Source organism: Sinohyriopsis cumingii, chromosome 17 (genome assembly GCF_028554795.1).
Source record: "Sinohyriopsis cumingii isolate HCF-2022 chromosome 17, ASM2855479v2, whole genome shotgun sequence".
NCBI lineage: Eukaryota > Metazoa > Mollusca > Bivalvia > Unionida > Unionidae > Sinohyriopsis > Sinohyriopsis cumingii.
In genome coordinates, this window is record NC_142977.1 from 32,420,867 (window position 1) to 32,435,788 (window position 14,922).

The following is a 14,922-nucleotide window of genomic DNA, read 5'->3' on the forward strand; positions in this document are numbered from 1 at the left end:
TACAGCGTCGTTCCCATCGCAAAGCTCACAATCGCATTCCACTTCAGAAGCCCCAAACTTGAATTGTGCCTTTCTAAACTTGTTTTGCGTTTCTCTGAAAGTATTCATCTTGTTCACTTGGTCTTGGTAGTCACAATGAACTATCGATCTTGCCATGGGTTCCTTTTTATATACAGACCAATACCGGCGTGTCCATACGGCAAGGTGAAATGATTGGGAAGTCGCACTCGCTTCTGGTACACGATTTGATAGACTTTTTCCAAGGGTCGACTGACGATGTGGTGAGTGGGTAAACGTACAATCTTGTTGGGCTGATAGGTGGTCACTTTAAAATGTTCATCCTCTCCAGATTGCAAGGCTTCTTTCAATACCCCAAAGTTGACCACACGACTGGTACGATAATTCAGAGTCAATCCTTTCACTTTACACTTCGTGTGCACTTCTCCTTGTGGGTCCCGGTATTCGTAGCCGTAATTTTTTGGACCGCCACTGACGAAACTTAGAATCTTGTCGTCGGGATGCTCGTCTCTCCAGGCTCCTAAACGGTCTCCTTCGATGTCAGGGTGCTGTTGACTCGGGTGATGGATGTAAATGCAACTGTCCGTGTCAAAGTACAGGACGCGGTCACCTAACAGTTCTAAAGCTTCGTACAATTTTAAGCGAGCGTGAGCTGTCATGTAAGCCGCAATGATGACATTTCCAAAAGGGTCGTCTTGTACAAAGTCCAGATCTTCTTCGTAATTGACCAAGATCAAATCCTCGCGAACGACGTCCACGTGTTTCATGAATTTGGTTTTGTCGTGAATCATCTGAAAGTAGCGGGAAGGTTCTGTCAAATACTCCGTCTTGGGTAAACACGGACGTTGTGCCATTTTACCCCACAAGCAATTTAACATCACTTTGGCAAACGATCGCCTGCCTTCGTTTTTCTCGATGTGATCTAAAGTAATGCCTTCTTGTGCCCAGTATTTCTCTTTGAATGTCTTTTGGTCTTCGGGAGTGTGACACCAGGAAGGATAGCCACTGGCTTCTTGTTTCAGTTTCAAAAAGGCATCCACGTAGTCTGCGAAAATGCCTTTCTGCGTGGGGTCACCCTTGTGGTATTGTTGTGTCTTGGGAAAGTGACAAATTTCGTACACTTCTAACAGTTGATATCCCATGTCCAGAGCTTTGAACAATTCTACGCTGACCCAGGTTCCCGTCGAAGCCCGTTCTTCCTGGGTGTGCTGACAAGGCTGATCTTGGTTGCACGTTTCGGCACAAGTACGGCACAAAGGAAACATCAATTTGCCTTGGCAATGGTGTGGGAAGACGGGATGGTACAAGTCCTTGGGAGGCAAAACTTTGCTCTTGATCAAGCCTTCGTATTGTCGAATGTTTTTCAGGTCGATGTGTTCCGTGAACAATTGTGGGTGCCTTGCAGGAAAGCGACAATATTTGCATACGTAGGGATACAGCGAACACAGTCCAAGTATTTGATTTCTTCTCCTTTCTCTTCGTCGGCTTGGTACAGCAAAACAGGTGGCATTGGTCCTTCCTCCGTACAAACTATCCCTTGGGTTCAGGGGGTCCATGAACTTGAAACTTTCCACGAGGCGTTTAAATTCGGGATCAGTTTTCAAACGGTGATCGTATTCGTGTTCCCACATTTCCAACACTTGGTATCCTTCCTGTTCTAACTTTAGGCGTCGCTGACAAGTGGCCTGGTACAAGTCTTCCATGGTTCGTTGCAAAAACTGATTTTTAGTGCCACGGTCAGGGTAACAAACAGGACATCCGTGAAATAAGCAACCGTTAAACTCGTACACGATCTTGGGGTTTTCTAAGTCCCATCCATCGACCGAATGCGTTCCGATGGTCTTTTCGCCCCCTCCGTTGCGGGCATGCTGAATCCATTTGTCTTCCTTGTCGCACAAGTAATGTAACCAACGTAGGGCTTTGACCGAGTATTGACGTTTGACATAGTTGGTCGTTTGAGGACTGATGACAGCTACGGTGTTTTCAGGCATGAATCGTTGTCGATACACTAAGGAACACGCTTTGGCAATGGTGCAAGCTTCTTTCAAAGGATCGACCCCTCCGTGTTCCATGAACAGTTCTCGAAATTTTCCACAGCAACGTCGTAAAATGTCCACGTCGGAACGACAATACTTTAACATTTCTTCCTGAAAGTCGAAAGGGTCCGAGGCGTTAGCCTGGTACCAAGCGTAGAAAGCTTCTCGTTGTTTGGTACGCATGTTGTCAGGGTCGTAATAGTGAGCCTCAGGTAAATGGGGTAGAACGGCGTGTTGATTGGCTTCCGTATTGAAAAAGTGTGGAAAGTACCCTTTAGCCATTTCTGTCATTCCAAATGTTTTAGACATTCGGCTCAAAGGCATGGGCAAGTAACTCATCGAATATTTAAACTGTACTTGTCCCACTTGCATGAAAATGATTTTGGCTCCGTTGAAAGTGACTTTAGGACGCTCGGTGCCTTGTTCCGTATAGTATCTCAAAAGAAACTGTCCATCGTATCCGGAGAAATTGTGAGCCATCACCGTGGCATGACGATGACAATCTCCGTAACGTTCGATGTCCTCTTGGCTCCACGTCTTGTCGATGGGGTCTAAGACCCATTGGGCAAAATTGGCTAGCGTGTTCGGTCCCGGAAAGATTTTTTCACGTCCTCTAGGAATCTTGCTGCAGTGAGGGCAATGACTGAAGATAGGTTCTTGAATGCACTTCTCGCACGCTCGATGAGCCACGCAGAAATTAGGAATGTGAATGCCAGTCTCTTGCATGCATTCGAAATCGAAAAGGATGAAATTGCCTTTCTTCTTGTGACCATCCTCTTTCTCTGGTTGGGGTTGGTATTTTTGCACGTAGCATTGGTGTTCCAAGTCCACGATGTGGTGACAAATGTAACATTTTTTCTTTCCTGAACATACGTGTGCCTTGGCACTGTTGGTACGTATGCCTTGTCCACACGTAGGGCACAATCTCAGGAGTTGACAAGTACATTTCTGCTGTGAACCTTGCGTCTTCAGATGTTGTTGGTAACAGGCAGGGCTGACAAACGTGCGCAGACAAGCAGAACAATGCACTGGTTCTTGCCCTTCGTTCAGACAGGGTGGAGAGGCCAAACATCCTGAGCATTTCGATCCACAATGTTTGTGTTGTTCTCGATTGTTATAACCATGGTTACATTTCTCACAGTAATAAGCATATCCCAGGAATCCGGTGATAGTGGTAATGGTATCGAAATGGTCATCGTGATAATAGACATGAATGTATTTTCCATCCTTAAAGTCTTTCCCTCGAAACAACAGAGGCCCACGCATTTCTTGAGGGTGCACGTTCAAGGTGTAGCGTGGAGCTAGGACATCTTGCAATGTTTGCATTTCAGGAATGCCACAGGGTGTGTCTTTGGACAGGCCGGCTTGTTGCAACAGAAGTTCTGCTTCACTTCGTTGTTTGGCTCGGTCCGATTGTCGAATAGTTTTCCAGGCTCTTTTCCATTCTGCCGTGTCATTCTTGTTAGCATAGGTTTGTCCCACTACGATAGCCCTGTCTAAAAACATCTGGTCTTGAGGGTTGTTAATTCGGACGAGACTCTTTTTGGTGCTGCTAAGGTCGTTTACCAATAAGATCTTTCTGCGGCCAGTCCCTTGAGGAGGAGAGACGTGGGTCATGTCCAATGTGGCTTTTCCATCGGTGATGTCAAACTGGTCATTGGATTGTTGCACGTGATGAATCTTGTCCATGACTTTGGAAGCGGTCAATTCTGCAGGGCTGCTAAACTCGATCCAAACAGGGGATTTCAAACCGTCGTGTTGTATGGAAAGTCTCAAGCGATCGTCTTCTTTGGGTTGACATTGTCGCTTGAGTGTGGTGAGTAAAGAATCCCACACCCCGGTGATGAACCCTTCTGCTTTCTCTAACGGTACTTCGGCCTTGAAATCTTTAAACTTCACCTTGTATTTGTAAGCCGTGGTTCTAAATTTTCTAGAGGAGCGCTTTTCTGTCTCTCGAATGGAATAGTACTTTTCAGGGTTAACTAAGGGTGGTGAACTTTGTTTAGAGGGTTCGGATTCTGGTTCACTCATGTCCTCTTCAAAATCACTGGCATGAATTTGTGCCAAGACTTCAGCTCTGGTACGAGGCGATAGATCACGTTTCTGCCTCTTACTTTCTTCTTTCTTCTCAAATGAACTGGATCGTTTCACCTTGAGTGAAAAACGTTAAATGACTAAAATTTAAAAAGCATGGACTAATTTATAGTCATGGCAGACCAGCGTATATAAAAGAGTGTGTGTCTTGTCCTTTCACTATTCATTTCACTCTCTAACCGAGCACAACCATGGAAGAGACTAGCCAAATCGAACGTTTCATCAGAGCTTTGCGAGGGGTCATTAGAAAATTTTCTTCAGACCAGCCTTCGGACTACTCTCCTTCTTTTCGAGATAAATGTGAAGATACTTGCTATATCTATCAGAAGAAAGGGCATTGGTCTTCAGAGTGTCCAGACCGTCAAAAAAGAAAAACAGGGGTTAAAAGAGACAAAAGTCAAGATACCTGTTATTATTGTCAAGAAAAAGGACATTGGTCTCCAGATTGCCCAAAAAAGAAACAAGAGGAGTCAGAAGAAGAGAGGGATTCTTCAGAGGAAGAAGAAGAGGAGGAAGATAGCAGACAGGTGAAGAAAAAGAAACAGGAGAAGAAAAGAAGAAGGGAGAAAGTGAGGAGGAAGAGGAGGAAAAGACTGTGACGGTGAAGAAATTTAAAAAACAGAGAGACTAAACAGTGAGACAGAAGAAGTGAATGTACTTTTTAAAGTGCTCTGTTGTGAATTGTGAATTGGATTGTAACTATTTATAAAAGAATAAATTAGGTATAAAAAGGTAAGTGTCTTTGAGTTTTGGTTTTAAATAAGAAGCTACACTCACGCACTCATATACACGTACTATAGCGGTAAAATGGTTTGTTTTTTTTTTGTTTTTTTTTTTTGTTGAGTTATTGGCAATTGAAAGTCTATCTCTTTTCGAGAAAAGTGGGTGGCCCTGAAAAGGGCCTTTGGTTTTTGGTGTAGGGGTGAGTTTAAGCAATCAACTTTAACTGCCTTAAGCCTTTGCCACGGCCGAGGCCTACTTCTGATGATGATGATTTGGTTGAAATCACTAAGGGTGGTACGGTAGGCTTAGTCACAGGGTTGGCGTGTTTACTTCGGGAAGGTCGTATTCTCTTCGGTCGTGATAAAGAAGTCTGATACATTTGTTTCAGACTTCTTAACTCCGCTAAAATGTCTAACAGTACCGTGACCGTTTGATTTTCACCCTCTTGTTTCTTTGCTGCTTCTTCTTCTTGTTTTTTTCTTACCTCTTCTTGCTGTTGTTGCTGTAAAAGAAAAGCTTGTTCCGCTTCCTTTTGTCGTTGTATAAATTTCTCCAATTCTTCTTTCTGTCTCTGTCTAAAATTCTCCACGTGCGGTAATGAAGAAGGTGACGAAGGTTCCAGAACAAATTCTTGCGAGGTAAGAAAATCCACAAAATCCCAATTTACCTCTTCTGAAAGTAAGTCCGGGTTCCCTTGGGTAGTCTCCATTGCTGGTGCACCCCAATTGATCGTTTTCTGAGTTTCCGTCATGTTGAATAACTGTCGCATAGATTGACTGCACACAGGCGCTAGCGAATCTATATAGACCACGTGACGTCACAGACTGCTCTCTTCGGATTGGATGCGAGCTGACTGAATTTTGTAAGGCGTGTTTGGATTGGTCAGTGAACTCAATCCGTTTCAATCCTTCCTCTACCTATAAATAAGCGCAGTTCACTGCATTGATTTACCTGTTCTCGTCGCCTCAGCATGTGGACTGACGTTGAATCTTCCACCCTTGTGTCAACAATGATGTTCAGGACGGACATACCGATGTACGTCCGATCCGAATGGACAGTTGTCCATAGGACCGCCAGCAACCTATGGATACGTAGGATTTATGCGGAGAGGCAAGGATGCCTCAAAAGAGTCCTGATTTACGGTCCTACAGTGAGACGAAGCCTAAGGACAAGAAGAAGTCACAGATGCCCTTTATGTTAGGGGCATATATAAACCCATAGGCCCTTTTCAGGGCCACCCACAACTCTCGAAAAGAGATAGACTTTCAATTGCCTATCCCATCTTTTTTATTTTTAAAACAATCCCTTGTTCAATTCCCCTTGTCCCTAGACAGTCCCACAATTTATTCCCTATGTTCAATTCCCATTGAGGCTCAACAGACCCAAGATTATTTTCCATGTTCAATTCCCCTTGAGGCTCAACAGACCCAAAAAATTTTCCCGTGTTAAATTCCCCTTGAGGCTCAACAGACCCAAAAAATTTTCCCATGTTAAATTCCCTTGAGGCTAAAGTGCCCCAGGTGTTTTCGTAATGTTATATTTCCCATTGAGGCTAAAGTGACCCAGGGGTGTTTTTAATGCTAATTCCCATTGAGGTTAAAGTGCCCCCATTCACTACTTTCAGCCTGTATATGTGCTGTCGTGCTAATTCCACTTCGTCAATAAACAAGGAATATCTCATAGTTAAAGTTGTTCAACTAATGTCTTCCAACTTGCATTATTAGCCAGTCACTATGCACTGTAACAATGAACAGTCTAGTTTTGTAGCTTTTCGTGGTGATATCCTATATTAGGCAGAACTGTCATTTAGCATCAAAGTAACCTTCATGACATGTATTTCCAAGTGTTTCAAGATTTAAATGTTCCATGAAATTATGTGCCTAAAGGTAGTTGTCATTTAATAGGTTTCTATCATTCAGTGACGAATAAAAGCCTTTCTACTGTTTGTACGGTTTGTGCTTGCTGAATGTAAGTAATGAGTTTATTGGCGCCTAGGAAACGGTTCCATTTTTAAAGTTCTGGTGGAGATTTTATACTGCTTAAACATTCCACGCCTGAGATGAGACTATATAACTAGCTGAATTAGAACTGAAAGGACAATTGAATGGCCAACTAATAAGTCTGACATTAACTTGAAGCATATTTTATATTGGATTATCTTTTAAATAGAAGTTGGCAGACATGCTTCATCGAATATTCATGGGACACCATTATTGACAGGGCGGACGATCATCAAACTTTTGTTAATGAGCGGAAAAACATTAGATCAAACCAAACGTACCAAAGTAAAACTTAAGCCAAAGGTCCGATGAAACCAAGCGCCCTTTATTTAGTTGTTGCCTGATTCTTACAGTGTAATACAAATTAACTGAAGTGGGTTTGTTATCTTTGGAGATCCATTTACTGACGATTATTGTTAACTGATTCGGACAGAAGGCGATAACTGCTAGGCAGAATTATGGGAAAGGATGAATTGTAGCGATATGTGCTATGTCAGAAAATTGAAATGCAGATTCTGTACTGTAGTGCAACCATTACTATATATATATCTACATTGATTCTGCACTGTGTGTGCAACCATTACTATATATATATGTATGTATATATATATATATATATATATATATATATATATATATATATATATATATATATATATTTACATTGATTCTATACTGTAGTGCAACCATTACTATATATATTTACATTGATTTTATACTGTAGTGCAACCATTACTATATATATATTTACATTGATTCTATACTGTAGTGCAACCATTACTATATATATTTACATTTATTCTGCACTGTGTGTGCAACCATTACTATATATATTTACATTGATTCTATACTGTAGTGCAACCATTACTATATATATTTACATTGATTTTATACTGTAGTGCAACCATTACTATATATATTTACATTGATTCTATACTGTAGTGCAACCATTACTATATATATTTACATTGATTCTATACTTTAGTGCAACCATTACTATATATATTTACATTGATTCTATACTGTAGTGCAACCATTACTATATATATTTACATTGATTCTGTACTGTAGTGCAACCATTACTATATATATTTACATTGATTCTGTACTGTAGTGCAACCATTACTATATATATTTACAGTGATTATGTACTGTAGTGCAACCATTACTATATATATATATATATATATATATATATATATATATATATATATATATATATATATATATATATATATATATATATATATATATGTATGTATACTTTGACTTGATTGGCAATGCAGATTCTGTACTGTAGTGCAACCATTACTATATATATTTACATCGATTCTGTACTGTAGTGCAACCATTACTATATATATTTACATCGATTCTGTACTGTAGTGCAACCATTACTATATATATTTACATCGATTCTGTACTGTAGTGCAATCATTACTATATATATTTACATCGATTCTGTACTGTAGTGCAACCATTACTATATATATTTACATCGATTCTGTACTGTAGTGCAACCATTACTATATATATTTACATTGATTCTGTACTGTAGTGCAACCATTACTATATATATTTACATTGATTCTGTACTGTAGTGCAACCATTACTATATATATTTACATTGATTCTGTACTGTAGTGCAATCATTACTATATATATCTACATTGATTCTGTACTGTAGTGCAACCATTACTATATATATTTACATCGATTCTGTACTGTAGTGCAATCATTACTATATATATCTACATTGATTCTGTACTGTAGTGCAACCATTACTATATATATTTACATCGATTCTGTACTGTAGTGCAACCATTACTATATATATTTACATTGATTCTGTACTGTAGTGCAACCATTACTATATATATTTACATTGATTCTGTACTGTAGTGCAATCATTACTATATATATCTACATTGATTCTGTACTGTAGTGCAATCATTACTATATATATTTACATTGATTATGTACTGTAGTGCAATCATTACTATATATATCTACATTGATTCTGTACTGTAGTGCAATCATTACTATATATATTTACATTGATTATGTACTGTAGTGCAATCATTACTATATATATTTACATCGATTCTGTACTGTAGTGCAACCATTACTATATATATTATAAGATCTACTTTTCACCATATAAGCATGATGGATAGGGAAACTTGCACTGTTATCTCAGTCCTCTATGATATCAACTTGTCACCAAATCAGCAAGCCTGATATGGACACTTGCACTGTTATAACCGTTTTCTATGATATCATCTTGTCACCAAAAATCAGCCTGCTGGATATGAACACTTGAGGTTCACTATAAGGAAGCGAGTGCATAACAAACTCTTAAAATGAGTATGTTGAACAGTACTGCATCAAGTTTAACAGTGGCTCAAAATAAGTTCCAAATAAACACATTGAATGGCTTGTAGTCTGTTGTACGCCATACACAATAACGTATCATTGGTTCCCATGCATGTGCTTCTGGTGATCGTATCGACTCCACGCCATTGTCAACATGTATCAAACGTTTGCTTTAATGTTTATTATTGATGCACAAAATCAAAGAGCGTCTTTGTCATGGCAGCACATATTATACTTTTAGTTCTTATTTATATCTATATTATGTGTTTAATTTTTTGTTCATGACTAGATTGTAAAAGCCTACCTCACTATTGGCATTTATTTTGTAAACATATATTACATAGCTATCATTGTTGGTTATATATTTAGATTATCATCTCTTGGCGGTAAATATATTTGCTTATTTCTGAGTCCATGACATAATTATTCCCCTTGGGAAAAACCTGCTTAGTAAAAGACATGGCCTTGTTTGCAGCTTGGAATGTTTTGGAAATGAATTTAATGGGAAAATTACCCGCAGCCTGTTTTGTTTCGGGGTGGGAGGGTCTTGTTGTTGTTTTTTGCGGGGTTTTTATGTCTTAGTTTTTACATAAAGGTAGGGTAAATATAATTACCCATTCCTATCTTTTACATCCAAGGTGTAATAAGCCCTATTGTTGTGTTCAGTTTTTATTGGAGAGGGTTTATTTATTTGAATTACTCACTGGAATTACAAAGTGCTCATGGATTTAGGACTAAACCACTGTTTCGGAATTACTATATATCCATTCAAGGCCATTTCGGATTATATCATTGTGATACATAAAGACAGCCGACACATTAACACATTCGAGGCTTCGGGCATATCAGCACATTCATTATTGGAATTCATTCGGAACCCCACTGAAATTCATTCGGAACTCTATACTTTTGAATTTGTGATAGATCGTTTATTACTATTTGGGATTTATTCTCATTACTCTAAAAAACGTTCTTCTAATTTTTCACTTTGTATCTAGAGAAATAAATTATTTGTTTAATGTTACAAAACTTGTTGCTTTCGCTGTTTTCTGTTACCAGAGTAATATGCCAGTACTGGCGTTTTGTTGATCGATCACCTTACTGGCACAATGATGAAAAGCTAGCATTCAGCTGTAATGTGTGTCACTTATTAGATCTTCGAGTACAACTTATTAGCTGTTCGTGTGTAACTTTTGTCCGTGTACCATATTACATGTTAATGGCAACAGCTGGAAACTTCACTGTACACACCATCTATTATTTGAGATCACTATTTAATAGCGATTATCACTACAGTACTGTCATTCCTTTGATTTAATTTCCTTTAAATTAGAAGAAAAGCCTTTATAGCTTGAAGATCAGCAAATAGGGCACAGCTCCGTTTGCTAAATAAAACAAAATGCTTTCCATTAGAAACCTGCAACGTTGGGAAGTATTAGAAACGCGAATCGTCTAATTCATTTTACACAGTTGTCACCATACAGCCCAAGAAAGCACAGTATTGCTCTTTCGTCAGCTTCTGTGATCACTTTCTACGACGTGGTACTTGAAACATATTTTAGGACTATGTTAATGGTACTCTCTTCATGGAGTTTTGCTTTTTTACCCATTAAGTCTTAAGTAATTCAAATAACGATCATGTAACAAATGAATAGTGACTTTATATTCATTACATTAGACTTCGATTTTTGCCATTATACTCTTTGATCGAGAGCGATATTCACTCCTGTCTCTCGTGGTAGCCATTAGGGAATGTATCATGTCAGCTTAAATTAAATCAATCCCACCAAGAATCCGTTCAGGTCCTTGGTTAGCTGATTATATAGTAGCATTGTGCATCAAGTGGCCTTAATCAGAGTAGAATGGATGCAACGGCCGTCCAAATGTGAAATTTTACTTTACCGTATTAATCTTCAAGAATCTGTTGCTCTCATTCTTTAGGGAATTTTGTCAGTATCAAGGAAGCTTTTGGTTGTAACAGTCCTGAGTTACTTGATAGCCCATTTTGTAGCGCATGTGCACTTGCTTGATGTCTGGCCTAATTATGACCCTTCTGGACCAAGATTCGAGGTGGCTTCCATCCGGAAAATAATCAGAACACTTTGAGCAAGAGACTGAGGGTATAGTTATCCTTCTACCGAAAAATGCAATCCGAATAAAATTTATTGGATTTATGTAACTATTGGCGGGGCTATATAAGCGGAGAGATTATATTTGGACATTTTGATGTGCAGAACATCTATTAAGTTTCTAGATGTTTTTAATATTTCTTTCAGGATTAAGGAAAGGATTTTGTTAAGATTTTGTTATTAATAATATATAGAGAAAATAGTTCGGATATAGTTTTACTTTAGTTTCTAGTCTTTATTAGCATCATTTTATTCGTTACCATTTTCACTATCATATCGTTAGCGTTTATATCATTGTCTCTTGTCATTGTTGTTATGATGACGATGATGATGACAACGACGATGGCGACATTGATGATGATGATTATTATTATTATTATTATTATTATTATTATAGAATCCACACTCCACAAACCTTGTGCCACCCATTGACGTGCTGTGGATTAAAGGTCGCCAAGGAGGGGACTATTTCTACTCGTTTGGAGGTTGTCATCGATACGAAGCATATAAAAGACTCGGTTTCGAGACAATACCATGCAAATTATTCCACTCTACTGTCACGGACTTGAGAGTGTACCTAGGTGGTTCAACCCCAGATTTGTTATGAGGTCGGGAGAAGGAAGAAAACACCGTATATGTACATATATAAATTGAATAATGCTTGGAGGATCTGTTCTCGATTGGCTAAATGTAAGGAATAAAAAAAAAAACCACAGTAAAGTGCGGACTTTTACGATGGCTTTCATTTTTTGCTTTTAATAAAATCCATACGTGTTCATTGATCAAACGGATTTTCCGTTTCTCTGTGCGGATCAGTGACATTCTACTAACGTTCGATGCTTAGAAAAGGAGAAGGGGGTCCTTGTGCCTAAATTTGCTTACTGTCTCTTTTTTCAATTAAAATGTTACTGTTTCAGCTTGAAAATAGCTGAAATTTTCAAAATATTACATGAATAATTATGTAAGTAGATAATGGAGGGAAGCAGGCAGCACTACTTTCCTCAGTTGCGTTGATTGCCTCCCTTGGCATTTGTTACTAGATACCGAAGTAGGACCCATTTCCACGATGAATGGCTTCTGCCACATATGACCCAATCTTTCCATATATCTTTCTTTCTTTCTTTCCTCCATATATTTGCAATCGGTAGTGTTAATGTCCCAGTAGTGTGTTCTTTACTAGGAAGTTGCATTATAAAAGTACAAGAGTATTTAAAAAAAAAACAGTTTAAAAAAAAACGGTGTTGGTGCCAATCACGCAGGTGTCTAGATACACTTATACCTTCATCTGCAACTCTTTATTTTGTTACGAGATGCATGTGACAAAAGTTCGAAGATAAAGATTTCAGCACTCATGACTGTGTTGTACACAACCAGTGATTCCATACTTGGAAGAGACGAACGATAACAATAAAACAGCCGTAATACTGACTAGGTGGTTATTTATAGTAGCGTTGTTACCTTTGAGCCCGATACAACCGATCTGGGTGTGTAAATCAAAGTGTAAAGAATTCTACGGTGTCTTTACATGTGGTCAGTACAGTACAGTCAATCAAACAAGATTAGAAATAGAAGGAACTAGAGAAGAGAATAAAGCCGAAAAATGGTTGTTTGATACGGATGATAATATTGGAAGTGAGAAGAACAAGAGATTAAGATCGATACCAAAGCTAATCAAACAATGAATATGACAATACTGACTGAAATGAAAATTGTATCAAAATACGACCATCGAACAATGGCGATTGCAAGAGTTATTGTATTTTTATGTGTTTAAATATTGCAATGAATTTTGACATAATTAGATTTGATTACACGTTGTCAAAGAGGAAAGTACAATTTAAAGATGTTTTCAATGGGCATAAAGCTTTTGAGAGTGTGAGAACAAGACATCCAACTGGTATATTGGTAGTATCGGTGTTTAGATGGAACTAATTTATACAAGACTGTATTAAAAAATAATCTTGTTACTTTCTTGTGGTTCATGTTACACAATTTGTTATTAAAATAATAATGGTTTTAATGATGCTAAACTGAAAAGATCACCATTTTATCGTGATACTAATGAGAAAAATGGCATTTGAAAATGTGAACAATTATCTCACACCAATCACACACACACACACAAATATATATATATATATATATATATATATATATATATATATATATATATATATATATATATAGAGAGAGAGAGAGAGAGAGAGAGAGAGAGAGAGAGAGAGAGAGAGTACAAATCATATGGCGAATAACAGTCTAGCAAGTGATCACGTGTCAGGGATTTATTGCGATAAATGCAATTAACTGACAACGAAAAGTTCCAAATTAGTTTCTAACGAGCATGTCCAACAAACAAAACAGAAAAACCGTTGTGTTTGCAAAACCTTAAATGTCCTTTTCTACTGGAATTAAACCTTTAAATTGACTTTTTCAACTAGTTTATTTCAACTTGCTGCGGATGCTCGTAAATATTTTGTATTGGCATAGAAATCGATGAACCATAACGACATCTGTTCTTTTATGTATATTTGTGTGTATCTCTGTGTGTGTGTGTGTGTGTGTGCGTGCGATTTGTATTTGTAACGTATCTTCAACAATTTTTTAGTCATATCGCTACGATGTCTGCAGTGTGACAGTGTATAGTGATGTCTAGCACTGGGGCATCATACCGCAGACATTTAGCATGATGTCCCACCCAGTCACATTATTCTGACACCAGGCCAACCAGTCCTAACACTAACCTCTTAATGATGAGCGCCAAGCGAGGGAGCTGTTAGTACCATTTTTGTAAGTCTTTGGTATGACTCGACCGGGTATCGAGTATATTTAAACTAGCGCAAACTACATCCCGAATGTTTCATTGTTATAGAAATTTAGAGAATTATTTAAAAGAAAATGTGTCGGCTACAATAATTGTTACGAGTCTATGCTTTTACAATAATTAACAGAAAAGAGTGAAGATAACAAGGGTTGTAAAATTTAAACAGTAATTTATTTCCCAAGAATACAATGTGAAAAATGGAAAAAGAACTTACGGAAATGCGAATTAAATCCAAAAATAATCCAAGAATTACAGACAAAAGTCCTAGTAAAAATGTTCTAAATAAAACTCAGCTCAAATCCCTAAGAGTTCCAAAATTGAAGGCGATGACGTATCTGTTATATTCTACGAAGTGCTGATATGTCAACAATATCTTGTTGAATCACATTAATATTATTCCAGGTTTGATTTCATTATAAATTCCAATGAATGTCTTTATCCAATGATTTTGTCAGAACACTTTTGTATTTCCAGAGAAAATAATTACTTGAATTCAATAATTTGAAGAAAATAATATTCAGCCCAAACTGGTCACAATATAATACAACTTAACGTGCCAGATGTTAAAACACGACTGGCAAAATTCTCGCAATCACAAGATAATATAGTTCTCTGCTTGATCTAAGGTCACATCAACATTTTCTAAAAGCAACCATTATCTAATGGAAAATAACTTTCTAGAATGATTTACTGAGCCTTGTTTACTTACAACACAATAGCCTATA

The 14,922-nt window shown here is 37.9% G+C and overlaps 1 protein-coding gene across 2 annotated transcripts in view; it reads left to right on the forward strand.

The window, feature by feature from the left end:
* LOC149778371 (sulfiredoxin-1-like) overlaps positions 1 to 12,109 on the forward strand; it is a 31,053-nt gene extending 18,944 nt beyond the window's left edge. For both annotated transcript variants that reach the window (XM_089939189.1, XM_089939190.1), the window contains exon 3: positions 11,774 to 12,109. In XM_089939189.1, coding sequence (XP_089795315.1) covers positions 11,774 to 11,983 — 210 coding nt within the window. In that variant the 3' untranslated portion in view covers positions 11,984 to 12,109. The remainder of the gene's footprint in view (positions 1 to 11,773) is intronic.
* Positions 12,110 to 14,922: the final 2,813 nt, after the last annotated feature.